Source organism: Cryptosporidium muris, genomic scaffold (genome assembly GCF_000006515.1).
Source record: "Cryptosporidium muris RN66 scf_1106632353999 genomic scaffold, whole genome shotgun sequence".
Lineage (NCBI taxonomy): Eukaryota > Apicomplexa > Conoidasida > Eucoccidiorida > Cryptosporidiidae > Cryptosporidium > Cryptosporidium muris.
This window is the reverse complement of record NW_002196571.1, coordinates 148,775-161,987: the sequence shown is the minus strand read 5'-3', so window position 1 is coordinate 161,987 and position 13,213 is coordinate 148,775. Positions and strand designations below refer to the sequence as shown.

General features: G+C 30.2%; 8 protein-coding genes across 8 annotated transcripts, besides 6 other annotated features; 5 read left to right on the top strand and 3 right to left on the bottom strand.

Moving 5' to 3' along the window:
* Positions 1-1,455: 1,455 nt before the first annotated feature.
* Positions 1,456-2,043, top strand: CMU_023280 (uncharacterized protein; the record flags this gene model as incomplete). Its single annotated transcript, XM_002139636.1, has 1 exon — positions 1,456-2,043. The coding sequence occupies one exon, from the start codon at positions 1,456-1,458 to the stop codon at positions 2,041-2,043; it is 588 nt and encodes a 195-aa protein (XP_002139672.1).
* A 367-nt stretch (positions 2,044-2,410) lies between these two features.
* On the top strand, positions 2,411-5,797 carry CMU_023270 (HEAT repeat family protein; the record flags this gene model as incomplete). Its single annotated transcript, XM_002139635.1, has 1 exon — positions 2,411-5,797. One exon carries the CDS (start codon positions 2,411-2,413, stop codon positions 5,795-5,797), a length of 3,387 nt encoding a protein of 1,128 aa, XP_002139671.1.
* A 299-nt stretch (positions 5,798-6,096) lies between these two features.
* CMU_023260 (uncharacterized protein) lies at positions 6,097-7,038 on the bottom strand (the record flags this gene model as incomplete). Its single annotated transcript, XM_002139634.1, has 1 exon — positions 6,097-7,038. One exon carries the CDS (start codon positions 7,036-7,038, stop codon positions 6,097-6,099), a length of 942 nt encoding a protein of 313 aa, XP_002139670.1.
* A 284-nt stretch (positions 7,039-7,322) lies between these two features.
* Positions 7,323-7,365: a sequence feature (AT_rich).
* A 161-nt stretch (positions 7,366-7,526) lies between these two features.
* Positions 7,527-7,563: a sequence feature (AT_rich).
* A 135-nt stretch (positions 7,564-7,698) lies between these two features.
* On the bottom strand, positions 7,699-8,484 carry CMU_023250 (uncharacterized protein; the record flags this gene model as incomplete). The annotated part of the gene is made up of 1 exon (XM_002139633.1): positions 7,699-8,484. One exon carries the CDS (start codon positions 8,482-8,484, stop codon positions 7,699-7,701), a length of 786 nt encoding a protein of 261 aa, XP_002139669.1.
* Positions 7,912-7,947: a sequence feature (AT_rich).
* Positions 8,485-8,805: 321 nt separating the features above from the next.
* CMU_023240 (uncharacterized protein) lies at positions 8,806-9,597 on the bottom strand (the record flags this gene model as incomplete). The annotated part of the gene is made up of 1 exon (XM_002139632.1): positions 8,806-9,597. One exon carries the CDS (start codon positions 9,595-9,597, stop codon positions 8,806-8,808), a length of 792 nt encoding a protein of 263 aa, XP_002139668.1.
* Positions 9,508-9,531: a sequence feature (AT_rich).
* Positions 9,598-10,071: 474 nt separating the features above from the next.
* CMU_023230 (DNA directed RNA polymerase, subunit ABC4, putative) lies at positions 10,072-10,346 on the top strand (the record flags this gene model as incomplete). Its single annotated transcript, XM_002139631.1, has 2 exons — positions 10,072-10,162; positions 10,228-10,346. 2 exons carry the CDS (start codon positions 10,072-10,074, stop codon positions 10,344-10,346), a joined length of 210 nt encoding a protein of 69 aa, XP_002139667.1.
* A 307-nt stretch (positions 10,347-10,653) lies between these two features.
* On the top strand, positions 10,654-11,409 carry CMU_023220 (uncharacterized protein; the record flags this gene model as incomplete). The annotated part of the gene is made up of 1 exon (XM_002139630.1): positions 10,654-11,409. One exon carries the CDS (start codon positions 10,654-10,656, stop codon positions 11,407-11,409), a length of 756 nt encoding a protein of 251 aa, XP_002139666.1.
* Positions 11,410-11,678: 269 nt separating this feature from the next.
* Positions 11,679-11,702: a sequence feature (AT_rich).
* Positions 11,703-11,812: 110 nt separating this feature from the next.
* Positions 11,813-12,670, top strand: CMU_023210 (uncharacterized protein; the record flags this gene model as incomplete). The annotated part of the gene is made up of 1 exon (XM_002139629.1): positions 11,813-12,670. One exon carries the CDS (start codon positions 11,813-11,815, stop codon positions 12,668-12,670), a length of 858 nt encoding a protein of 285 aa, XP_002139665.1.
* Positions 12,671-13,067: 397 nt separating this feature from the next.
* Positions 13,068-13,101: a sequence feature (AT_rich).
* Positions 13,102-13,213: the final 112 nt, after the last annotated feature.

The following is a 13,213-nucleotide window of genomic DNA, read 5'->3' as shown; positions in this document are numbered from 1 at the left end:
TATTATTTATTACTATTACTTAAATTGGTCTATTCAGATAATATTCAAACTTTACAAAGGGAAAGTAATTCCAAATATTACTAGAAAGAATAGTGCGGTAAATAGACCTGAAAATTACCAATTAGATTCTTTCTGGAACTTGACAATATTATAGAATAATAGGAAAGATATTATTACATATAACCTTAGAACTAAATTCCACATTTAAATAGTATTTAGAGATAGTTTCTTTTGATAGTGTAGATTCCGCATCAAATTTTCACCATAAAACTTTTAGGAATTATACAAAGAAGTTCCTTACTTTTGTACTGCTAAAGATACTGACAATAAATCATCTAAATGTCTGCTAATTTTGAGACCTTATAGGTATTTTTCAGTTCAAGTATTTCATTACTCTCAAAATTGAGTTTCTATATAGTCTACAGGAGTTCCAGGCTATAAATTGCCACTAAGACCGATCTTATTTAATATTACTAGACTACTTTGGCATGTGTCCCTAAAGTATTTAAATATTACGTTTTAAATTTAGCATTTCTTTGAAAACTTACCATTTACTTTATTAGAGTATTGTAGAATAGGGAAATAAATATTCTATTTAAGTTACTATCTATTATTTCAATAGAACAAGTATCAATGTAAATATTACCTATTTAAATTACCTACTTTTGAGCAGAAATATTTCAATCTCTAGTGTTTTAATTAGTGTACTACTAAGATATCAACATGTAGTATAAATATAATAGATGAACTTTGTGTATCTAGCTGCACCCCCATTTAATAAATCAAAACTATGTGAAGTAACCTTGATAGAATGTCTCTTATTTTGTTTCTTGCTGGTTGAGACTTATTCGTAGCTTAGGATTTGATAATTCAGTGTAATTGAGGAGACCAAAGATTTCTCCCTCAAATTTTGTAGTAATTAATCTATTACTATAAAGAGCTTACAAGTTACTAAGTACTGTCATCTTATAGATATCTCTAAGTTAACGCTACAAACTAGAAGGTATAAATAAATAGAGTTGCAAATTTTTATACTAAATCCTTTATACTGTCAATGCAATACTTGTAGTAGAAAGTTTAGAATAAACTTTAATTTACAAATTCTTGCGCTTCAGCTAGAAAATAAATAATGGTATACCTTAACTACTAGGCCCCAAAACTTTCCTCATGAGCGCAGCAATTACTTTCTGGAGCCTAGGGCTATAGAAAAATTAAGTCTATAGTTATGTTTATAGTATTTATTTCTTCTAAAATTTAGCAATTACTGTGTAATCTTACTGAGTAAAAATTACTCTTATTTATTTGAGTTAATAGAGATATAGATAACTTAAATTTATTGTTTCCAGCTACGAAAAGAAAGGGTTTCCAAATAATCCAACTATTGATATAATAAGATAAAGGAAGTAAAGAAGAGATATTATTGCAATCTAATATAATAAAGTTAGGATATAGACTATGGAAGTTTCTTTATCAGAGAAGGCATTTGGGAAGATGGCTATGCACTCACTAAAATATCCAAAGTGTCCTGTTGATGGAATTTTACTAGGATATGAAGAAGATCAAGTAATTAAAGTTACAGATGTAATTCCTCTATTCCATAGCCCTAGATTATATGAAAGTATATCTTTAGCACTCCTATTTATTGAAGAATATTGTATTGAAATAGTTCAAAAGGGACTTCTAAATAAATTTCAGCTTATAGGATATTATTATGATGAAGAGTTTAGTCAATTACAAGGAGCTTTAAATACAGAGAGTCAAGTAGATACTAGATGTAGTTTAATATTGGAAAAAATTCTACAAAACAACGATGCAGCAGTGTTCGTGCGAATGAAAAGAGATCAATTGTTCACGAGAGATTGTTTGACTGCAAGTAAGATGAAGAGTAAACAGCAATTTGAAAATATTTCACTATCAGTATGTTCAAATTCCTCTAATATTCTAAGGGCAGTCAAAGATATGCAGTACTTCCATCTTTATGATTTCGAAGATCACTTGTTAAATCCAAGTCTAAATTGGTTCAATCCAAATCTCCTCAAGTAATGCAAGAAATAGATTGTTTAGAGATTTTAGAACATAGCTTTTTCTCTCGAAGGATTAATTATTTTAATATATGGAGATATCCCTACTTGTTAAACTTTTTGAAAATACTCTGCTATCAATTAACATAACCTTTTTCATTTTGACATTCCACTAACCGCTAAACTGATCTTTTTTTATCCTATACGGCGTCTCGTCTCAAACTTAAATCATGGGATGACTATTTGGCATTTTCTCTATTAATTGCGCTTTTCTGTTAAAGAGAAAAATCGCACTAATCAAGTATATAAAAGGAGTAAATAGTTTGAATAGAATTTCGGTTATTAAAAGCAATTATTTAGATATATTTAGCTGAAGGGACGAGAGCAATATGGAGACATTATGCAATCTATATGAAGGATTTTCTTCATCAGACAGTGCAGTGAGACAAGAATCTGAGAATCAATTCAATAATTTACGACAAGCAGACCCTAATACATTTCTTCAATTAACCTTAGGTATTTTGCAACAGCAACCTAACTCACAATATCGTGTACAGGCAGCTATATCCCTGCGAAATTTGTTCCGAGAATTTGTGTTAACACCAGACAACTGCCTATGGAACAAAATAACCCCTGAAAATCAAAATATGTGCTTAATAGCTTTGTTGAAGTGTTTAGAAACTGAGCATGTAAATGTGGTGTCAATAAATATAAGTGATACTGTATCTTTAGTAGCAATGGAGTTATATCCAAATGGGAAGTGGCCAGAATTGTTACCATTCTTGTTCAGGTTGATATCTAATTTACAGAATTACTTAGGGACTAGTAATGCTCCAGAAAATGTAGTTATACCCGCACGTCATGCATTTAGAATTATAGGTGAGATTATGCCTGTACTAGAAGATGTGGTAGCTACACATAGAGACAATATAGTCTCTACAATAAGTGCAGCACTTCAATATCCAGACATAGAGATTCGCTATGAAGCAATAGGTTTAATTGCAGCTATTGTAGAATCGAGTGGGAAGAAGAACTGGGCTCCATTAGTATATTTGACACCTGTTATTTTAGAGATTTTACAAAACCTCATTGCAACACAGCATGTACTGGCAATAGATGTATTATATCGCCTAACTACAATATCTGAGTCAGATCCAGCGTTTTATCGTCAACATTTTGGGATTTTCTTTTCCCAAATATTAGCTATTGCACAAAATAAACAAATAGGAACCGATTTGCGTCAGGCAGCTGTGGAGTGTCTCCTATGCGTTGTAGAAACACGTCCTAATATGTGTACTAAACACAACAATTTTGTGAATGATATGATAACTACTCTATTAAGTTTTATGCTGGAATTTGAAGATGATCCTAATTGGGCAGAGATTCATCCTGAACAAGAAGAAAATGAAGATAACGAATTTGAGTCTGATATTGAAGATGAAGATTGTCTATATCCTATTGGAGAGGAAGGGCTAGATCGTTTAGCAAGAGCTTTGGATGCTGAAGTATTTATTCCCACATTTTACCAATTTATCACTATTTATATGCAGCAAACAAATGCACATCCTTGGAAGTATAGGTATGCTGCTATAATGGCTATTGCTCAAACAATAGAGTACTTACCAGAGGATGAAGAGACTTACCAAGATCATATGGGACAAATTATTTCGAGAATTATTGCTTTTCTTAAAGATCCATATCCACGCGTGAGGTATGCTTGTTGTCAGGCTATTGGTCAAATTGCTCTGGATCACTCACCATTAGTGCAGGAATTATTTCATGCTACAGTACTTCCGCAGTTAATACAAACTATTGATGATCCTATAAGTAAAGTGGCATCTCATGCGCTCTCAGCACTTGTAAACTTTACAGAAGAAGTTCCAGCTGAAGATTTACAACCCTATGTACAACCACTTATGGAGAAATTGCTAAATATTTTGCATAAGCAACCTCAACCACCTCGCATAGTTCGTGAACAGTGCATAACTATGATTGCTGTGATTGCAGGTGTTATTGAAAATGACTTTGCACCATATTATTCTACTGTAGTACCATATCTCAAGAAAACTATGCAAGAAGCATCTCCTCAATTAAGAACACTGCGTGGAAAATGTATTGAATGCTTAACAATTATAGGTTTTTCTCTAGACTATTCAATTTTTAAGAATGATGCCCAAGAAACTATGGTTGCATTCATACAATTAATGGGAAGCGGTCTAAAAGGAGATGATCCTCTTAAAGAATATATTCAAGAAGCTCTACAACGTATGTGTAGAATAATGAAGCAAGACTTTGTACCTTATTTACCTCATTTACTTTCTAATATATTCCAACTACTGGAAACTAGGGAAGAATCTTTAGCTAATCAACTTTTAAGTGGTTCCAGTGAAAATTCTACAAGAGAAGATGACAGTAAGTCAATGAATATGTTGACTGCTCGTGATTTTATAGGGCTTAGAACTACATTAGTGTTGGATATGGAGTCATCTTTAGATATATTGAATACTTTTGTTGAAGTCTTAGGAGTAAATTATAGAGACTATATTGCAAAGACAATTACAGTTATTTACCCTCTAATTAGATTTGCTTTATCTGATGAGATTAAGGAAAAGACATATGATGTTTTAAGTGGTCTATTGAAGATAATGCGAAGTCTAGTAGATACTGATGATACAATTAGAAATCAGTTTGGACAGATTGTAAATGACTTAATAACTTTGTTTTTAGCTATATTAGAAGAAGAAAACAGAGTGGGTACTACTGAGAGTCAAACTGTAGTAATATCAGGGATTGAGCAATGTATTGATGCATTAGGGACAAATTCAATGAATGTAGATCAAGTTGGAGTTTTTACCTCTAGATGCTTTGATATGCTGCAGCAGAGTTTTTTAAGAAGAAAAAAACTTGATGAGAAGGTTATGGATGAGGTTAACAATTTGCAATCTGGAGAAATTGAAGATGAAGATGACAAACGTGGGATTGAAGAGGAGAAGGAACAGGAACAAGAATTTAGACTATGTGTATTAGGTCTTCTAGGTGTCTTTATGAAGTACTACCCAAATATATACTGGGAAAAAGTCGGTACTATTACAATTCAACTTGTTACTCAATATGTGAATCCTCTACAAAATACTATTGAAGACAGGATATTAGGCTTTCATTTATCTGCAAATGTATTTCAGTATTTATGTCCATTAGCCTACCCTCATTGTACTCCCTGGCTTCAATTTATTTTAGAAGGAATAAATGATCCCATTGCTAGTATTCAACAAAACTGTGCTTTTTCATTAGCACAGGCAGCAAAGCTTGAGCATTTCAGTGCAATTGCAAATAATGCAACTCAAGTAATAATTCATCGTCTACAACAATCTAAAACAAAAGGTAAGGCATTTAACTTGGCAAGAGATAATATTATCAACGCACTTGGAAATATCTTATTTTATCATTCAAATAGTCTAAACAATATAAAGGAACTATTTAACTTATGGATCAATGTACTACCTTTGAAGTATGATACTGATGAGGCTCAAAATACCCACACCACATTGATGAACTTTGTTGATGCAAAGAATCAAAGTGTCCTTGGTAGTAACCTTGAAAATTTTGGACGTATACTTTCTATTTTTGTAGAAATATATAATACATCAATGTCAAATGAGAATTTGAATAATCGTATCAAAATCCTAATTGTTCATACTAATCCAAATAATTTGCAACCTTTCCTTTCTAGCTTAACGAAGAAACAAGTTGACAAATTACGTAAGATATGTAAGTAGTTGCACCATAATTTTTACAAAGGCAATTAATGCTTCTAGAATCTTTAAAATAGAAATTATATGCCTTATATGGGTAATTTGATGATACTGTTAACTGATTCCCAAATTCCCAAAGTAGTGAATTTCGATTTCAAACCTACCTAAGAAGTATGTGAGCTCTGGAGGATGTGGCTTTCTTGATATATTAATCCTTTGAAATCCCAATCTAAACGTTTAGATTCATAAGTGAATTGTGTATAACATAAAGTTAGTTGATAGTAATTCTATCTACTAAAGAGTATCCAACTGACAGCCCTTATCTAATCTAATTTTATATTAATATTGTCTGGTTCATTAACCTCACTTCCATAGATTGTCTCCTGTACATCTTTTCTTCTCTTTTTTATAGCAAGTGATGAAAGCTTACCTAAATGATCCTCAGATTCAACATTTTGCATATAAACTGAACCATTTTCATCTATAATCTCAACATTGGACTGTTTCAGAACTGCAAATATTGAGTTCACCTGTTTACCTATTGAATCCCTATTAGGTATAAATTTTCTTAACGTTTCATCAATCAAAAAGAGTTTTGCATTACTTGGATGACTTAAGTGATTCTCTTCACAATAGTGTTTTATTTTAATAGCACATGACATTAATGAAGCTGTCCTGTCACCGTCCATAAATTCTGCAAGACTATTAATTAATACTCTCTTCTCCTTAATACGCTTGTATCTTCTCTTTTCTGTCTGATTTTGAGTTGAATTTGCTGTTTGACTACTCTTTAATGTCATGACAATCTTCCTAACAACAGGCTCAATATTTGGGACATTACTTGATGTCATATTTAAATTGTAACTGAGAGATAAAATACCATATAATTTTCTTAAAGTAAGATCATTCAAATTTGCTCTGCTGATAATGGTTTCTAGTTGGTTTTCTAAGTTCTCCAGTGTAGGTATTAGTTTTCTTGGTGCCTCATTAGTAAGCCATATAGGAGTAACATGCTTATCTAATATAGTTTTGATTGTAAAGGCTTTATCTTTACTAGATGACTGCTTCTTTTTTTTTAAGGTTTGGATTTCCCCATTTGTAGATGCAATAGACCTATTTGTAATGTTAGGATTTAATTCTAAATTATTAACTAACTTAAGTGTTTGATTAGGTAATGCACGCTCCAGAATAGATGTTGCCACATCTGCCTTCTCACATTCTTGCATCATATTTTCCAGTGATGATGATTTACAATCATCTTCCATAGTTTCAAATCTATCCGCTTAACACGTATTGATATTATAAACCCTGGTAATCAAATTCTTATTACCGCTACTGAGTAATACGGTTAAATCAATTTTACTAAACTAGCTAAACAATTCCGCTACTTTATATCCAGGAATTGATTTGGGAGAAACCCAATTATAATATAGAGATATTACAGTTACTATTCACAGTAGTTCACTATAAATAGTTAACTTGCAATTATTATGATGTATCAGTTATCCCCTAAAAAGTACTGAGATTTCGAACTTATGAACCTCTAAAGTAATAAATTAACAACAATAAAATAATTATTAATCTAAATAAAACTGTACTTAAAAGCTCAACATTATCCATATAAAGATTTCTACAAATTTAAACTAGGAAAACTTAATTTCTAACTCTATACAAATTTATAGTAAGTTGCTAATTAGCCAAAAAAAAATATCCTTGTGAAATAAATAGTTAAATCTTTGCTCCTCAGTATGTCTAATAAATTATTTAAGATATTATATACAAATATAAATGCTGTATATATTGAGCAATTCCTATTAGGGAAGCAAAAAGAATTGTACACTCATCTATCTATACGCAAATTAGGTTATCCATTTATATTCACAAATTAAAAATGTATGTCATCTTCATTTAATACTGAGCATAACTCATTTCTTTAGTAAGGGAAATCTATCATGTTCTGCTGTAGTATTAACATTTCTCCCATATACAACCCCTCTTTCAAGTTCTCTTTCTTTCCAGGACCTCCATCTCAAGAAATTCCTTTTATCTATTATTTCTCTATAAGACAGATATTCACTACCTGTACCACCTGCTTTTATAACTTTGTACAAAGAATAAAGTAAATGAATCGACCACGCAAAATATATTAGTAAAAAAATAGATAATAATAATAAGACCTCAGTTTTGAATGGCCCAAAACCAAGCTTAATAGACAAATTAGGGAAATAAAATAAACCTATAAATTGAGTAATACATATTCCCAAAGAGCTAAATATTGAAAGACGCAATAAATGTTGTGAGTGAGTTAGTACACCAAAGAAAGTAAACAGAAAAGTAGCAAATGAAAACATCACTAAACACGATGCAAGTATAATCACTATTTTATCTCTGACTAAAGTTTCCATTTCACTAATATAGCTTCCAGTTTGTATATTATTGAAGGAATATAAAAGAGTAGCAATTTTGAAATTAACATAGTCAACAAACGACAATTCGGGATCAAATTCCAAGGTAATTGAAGCTCCATTAAAGATATTTAATAACTTAGACCATGGAAATAGGAAGAAAGTAAAGAGATATCCGACTCCAAAAAATAAATTTGCTAAGGCTTGGAGAATATTTGCTAGACGTAATGAAAGGCACATAAAACCTTTCCTTCCCCCACCAATTAATGAGCCATGTTTAAATCTAAATTCTTCAAATGAGTCCATATTCCTAACTGTGCTAATTTTTCCAATAAGTAACTTAATAGTCAGTACTCTCCATCATTCATTACCTTGTACGCGGCTACTCAAATAATTTTATTATTGATTACTCGGTACTTAAAGTAGACTTAAATATAAATACAATAGATATGGCGGTAAATCCTAAATCTAATAGACAGTAGTTATTTGAGAAGTAGACAGTACATAATTGGTAATAACTAACTTCTCGAAATTACTAAATATTTGTTTTCTTCGTTGGATAATTCTTAGATATTGTATATGCGGTTCTCTAATACTATTCATTATACTTAGATTTATATGAAAGTTTTAATTATTTGGATATATTAATTTTCCTGTATTGCCATGACTAATTGTCAAGATATTGTTTGTAGCACTTTGAGAGTCTCCCTTCTCTCTATAGCCTAAAAGAGAAGAGCTTCCTTGACTAATTAATTCTCTATATGGCAAATATTTATTGTTTATATCCCATTTCAATACCTTGTATAATAATAGTAATATGTGTATAGACCATAGAGAATATATAAGAACTATTATATCTAATAATAAGTACACAACTATTTTTGGTGAAGATTCTATTTGATTATATTGACACCAATAGGGTAGGTAGAGTACTGTTGACAATTGAATTATAGAATTAGCTGTAGTGCAAAATAAAGAATATAATAGTAACTTTTTTGAATTCTCCAGAATTCCAAAGAGAGAGAAACACGGACTAAATACTGACAGGATGATAATGAATGTCATAACCCAGTATTCAGGACTCTTAGTTTTCAAAAGTACTATTGTATATAGAATGTTTGAAAACTGTTTATTATTACAAGATTGCAGTAGAAAAGTTGCTAGTCTGTAACCTAGTTTATCAACTAGTCCATCATATTTATAAAATATCTCCTCAATTGGTTCTCCTTCAAAAACTAAAGCAATCCTTGTCCATGATATTATGAATAGCAAAGTAAATGTTGAAATCCCAAAGCATAAAGTTATAAAACTTTGAGCTAAAGTTGATACTTTAATTAATAAAAAAAAAAAATTCCTTTCCTCACTTCTCAAAATAGGAATATTTCTGGGCCTAAATACACTTGATACAGCTAACTTCATTTCCTTGAGTCTCTACTTCCAGATATTATAAAAAATTTTACATGTTGCTGACTGTATAATCTCACTAATCTAAGGTTACATAAGCGCCAAATATTGTTATCAGTCAGAGATATATAAAAATCTAAATAATGTTCAGGTCAAAGTGGGACATTTAATAGTAAATATTCCAATATAAAGTAACCGGTATGGTTGGATATTAAGTTAACTCTATTAAATATATTATTCAATAGGCTTCAAGAGTATTAGAAAAATACTTCAGAGTACTGTAATACAGTAGTTATACATCAACTTATGCATATAAGCGGTATATTCAGGTACATAAGCGCTGGTCATCTCTGAATAAAAGTTCTTAAGTAGAAAAAGACAAGTATAATCAATTTTATAGTTTTAAATAAGGTTTCAGACTTGATATATACCCCATATTGCGCAACAAGAAGTAGCATTATTTTGATATTTGTGCTATAAAGGAGGAAAATGAGTGATGATGATAGGAGCTTTTTTACAACTGAAGGAGGTTCCAACATTGGCAGAGCAACAAATGAGCCTGTTACATATATATGCAGTGGTAAGTTACAACTTTACTTCAATATTTTTATATATCACTTTATTTGTGTTTTTTTTTCTTTTTAGAATGTGGTGCAGATGTCAGTTTACTAACCCATGGAGCTGCTGTTCGTTGTCGTACATGTGGCTGTAGAATTTTATATAAAAAACGTACTCGTAAAATGATTCAATATGAAGCCAGATAGAGTATTTTATATATGGCATATATAATCAACTTTTATGTGTATAACATATTACGTAGATATACTGAACTTATTTAAAGTATTTGATTATTATTAGTACTTTAGGCTATGATACTGTGCAAATAAATAGAAACGGGCTATTAGATAGTTAACTAACTCTATTATCTTAATAATCTCCTCTTTGAAAAAGAAAGTAGCGGTAGTATAATACTTATCTAGTATTATTAACAATGAACTATAATATTCCGCCAAATAAGTGGTTTTATACTTGTACGAGGCGAGGCTTTGGACTACTATTTATAATAAAGAAATGGATAATCTAGCATTAAGCAATATAGAAAAGTTGTGGGATAAGAGTATAGAGTCAGATATATTTAAAATAAAACTTCATAACTCCTTGGGAATATCGAGGCAGTATTCTATTCCTACTCTATTGGTACTCAGACAAAGTCTACAGAGACAAAGGCATATTTATGCTAGTGAAATATATCCCAACCTTCCTATTCTTGTTATAAGAGATTCTAAATGGAAAGAAACCCGTACTAACATGAAGAATGTGACTATTCCACCTCTTTCCCTTACCCCACTAAATAAGCAGCTAGAACTAGAAACATCTACCACTATTAATATAAGTCATTCAAATAGTACCTTGGTATCTGATTTGTGCACATCTTCATGTAATATACTCTACAACATATATAAATACTCCGAATCTAAGTATGATAAATTAAGTGACTTTAAGTGTTATGAACATAAACAACATTCAGAAATAAAACAAGTTCATGAACCCTTAACATCGCGTACTATATCTCGTCTAAAGCAAATAGCTATTGGTAAGAGTTTGCCTGAATACAAGAACTATATAGCAGCAGTTCCAATAGAAAAGAGACCCCCAAATGCTCCCCATACTCCTAAGCATGATAACAAAGTTAGTAGAAGGGAATTTGATCGGATGTATAGAGAATGGAGAATAAAATTACACGAATATAGTAGTGATCTTATGTCTACAGCATCTACTAGAGTCCAGTCAGCTTCTGAATTAAATAATTCTTTGGATTCTATTTAACTATAAGTAATAACTAATTAGGAAGTGACTATTTGACATCTCTTATGTTATATTAGCTACAAGTACCGAATATATATAATAGACGATCTTTTATATTTTTATGATGACCTTATAGTAATTCTGTAGCATTAACTATATATATATTAGATTAAAATAAATGACCTTTTGATCCAGGTTATACGCAGTTTTCCTGGGCGCCCTAAATAACGAATTTACAATGTTTACATTAAACTTCAGAGGTATGCAGTATATACACATTGAAGATAAGGATTTTTTAAATAAATTTATTTATACTAGAGAAGTTGAAAGCTTAGTGATAATAAGCTGGTTGTAATTGAATAATAACTAATATCATAAATATTAGCTATTTCCAAGCATATTAAGAATTTGTATTCTGGTAACAATGCAATGGAAAGTCTTAGCTGAAATATATAATATTGATGCTCTTATACAACGTGTATGTGAAATTGAGGCATATTGCAATCCCCTCAAACAAAAAGATGATATTAAGGAAGATATACAAGATGAATACCTTAAACACAAAATATGTTTTATGAATTTGTACAACGATATAAACAAATATATGGAAAATTATCAGAGCCATGAGATTCAACATGATAAAATCATTAAAAGAATTCAAATAGATGATATGATAAAGAAACTACAAGACGAATTAGATACTTTATATAAAATTAATAGAACCCCATCTTTAAAATTGATAGGTAGCAAGTACTCTTTTAAACAGAAACGTGCAGAAGAAATTCAAAATCTTAGAGATGAATTATTCATAGATATAATAAATAGGTATAATCAATTATTTCATGGTTCAAAAGTAGAAACTAGAAAAGTGCAGACTTTAAAGTCTATTCAATCAAGACACAACACTGAGACTTTTTGTAATAAAAAGTCGAGTTCTTATTTTAAGGAACTTTCTAATACAGATAAGGAAACTTTAAATTGTTGGCATATGAAATCAAAGGAATTAGATAAGGAGATAGAAGATATTGGAAATATAGCTTTGCGAATTAGTGAAAGAGCTGAGAAGTTAACTAATGAATCTGCAAAACACAAACATGTAATTGAAGATATTGTTTCACATGTTAAATTCACATCTTCTGAAGCAACAAGTGTTAATGCAAGTATAAGGAAACTAATTAGGACAAGTAGTAATGTTACTTTTTGTTGTAGGATTAGTCTTACTGTTGCTACTATGGTAGTAGTAGCAGTTATTATAGTTTTAGCTATTAAGAAGCTTGTATAAAATAAATAAGGTTGTAAATACTTTAGGCCATAACTAGACTGATTAGTGTTTTCTATACTCTAAATTTACAAATATTGGCAATGTCAATTTCACAATCATAATCAATAGAATTAACTATAAAATATTATCAGTTATTCCACTGGTAATATAAATAAGAGAATTGTACTTTATAAAATAAAGGGAAATACAATATAATTTGCACTACAACAAAACTTTGAGATACTTGTAAAAGGTCGAATTAAAGTTTATGATAATGTTTTCAATATTAGTTTATAATTCAATATAAATATTGAGAGGGTGTTCACACTTAACATGAATAAATCAATAATTATGAATGATATAATTTATTATTTATGAATTTTGAACTTGACAAGTTATATAATTGTAACTAGGTCAGAAAAAAATAAGTTATTATTATAATATAATATTTAGTTATGTCTTATTATTGAATTTTCATACTTTAAGAATTTATTATTTTTACTCATCTTTACAGTATAAAGTGACTTTTTTTGTTTGAGTAGTAAGTCTATTTTTGTTTAGATG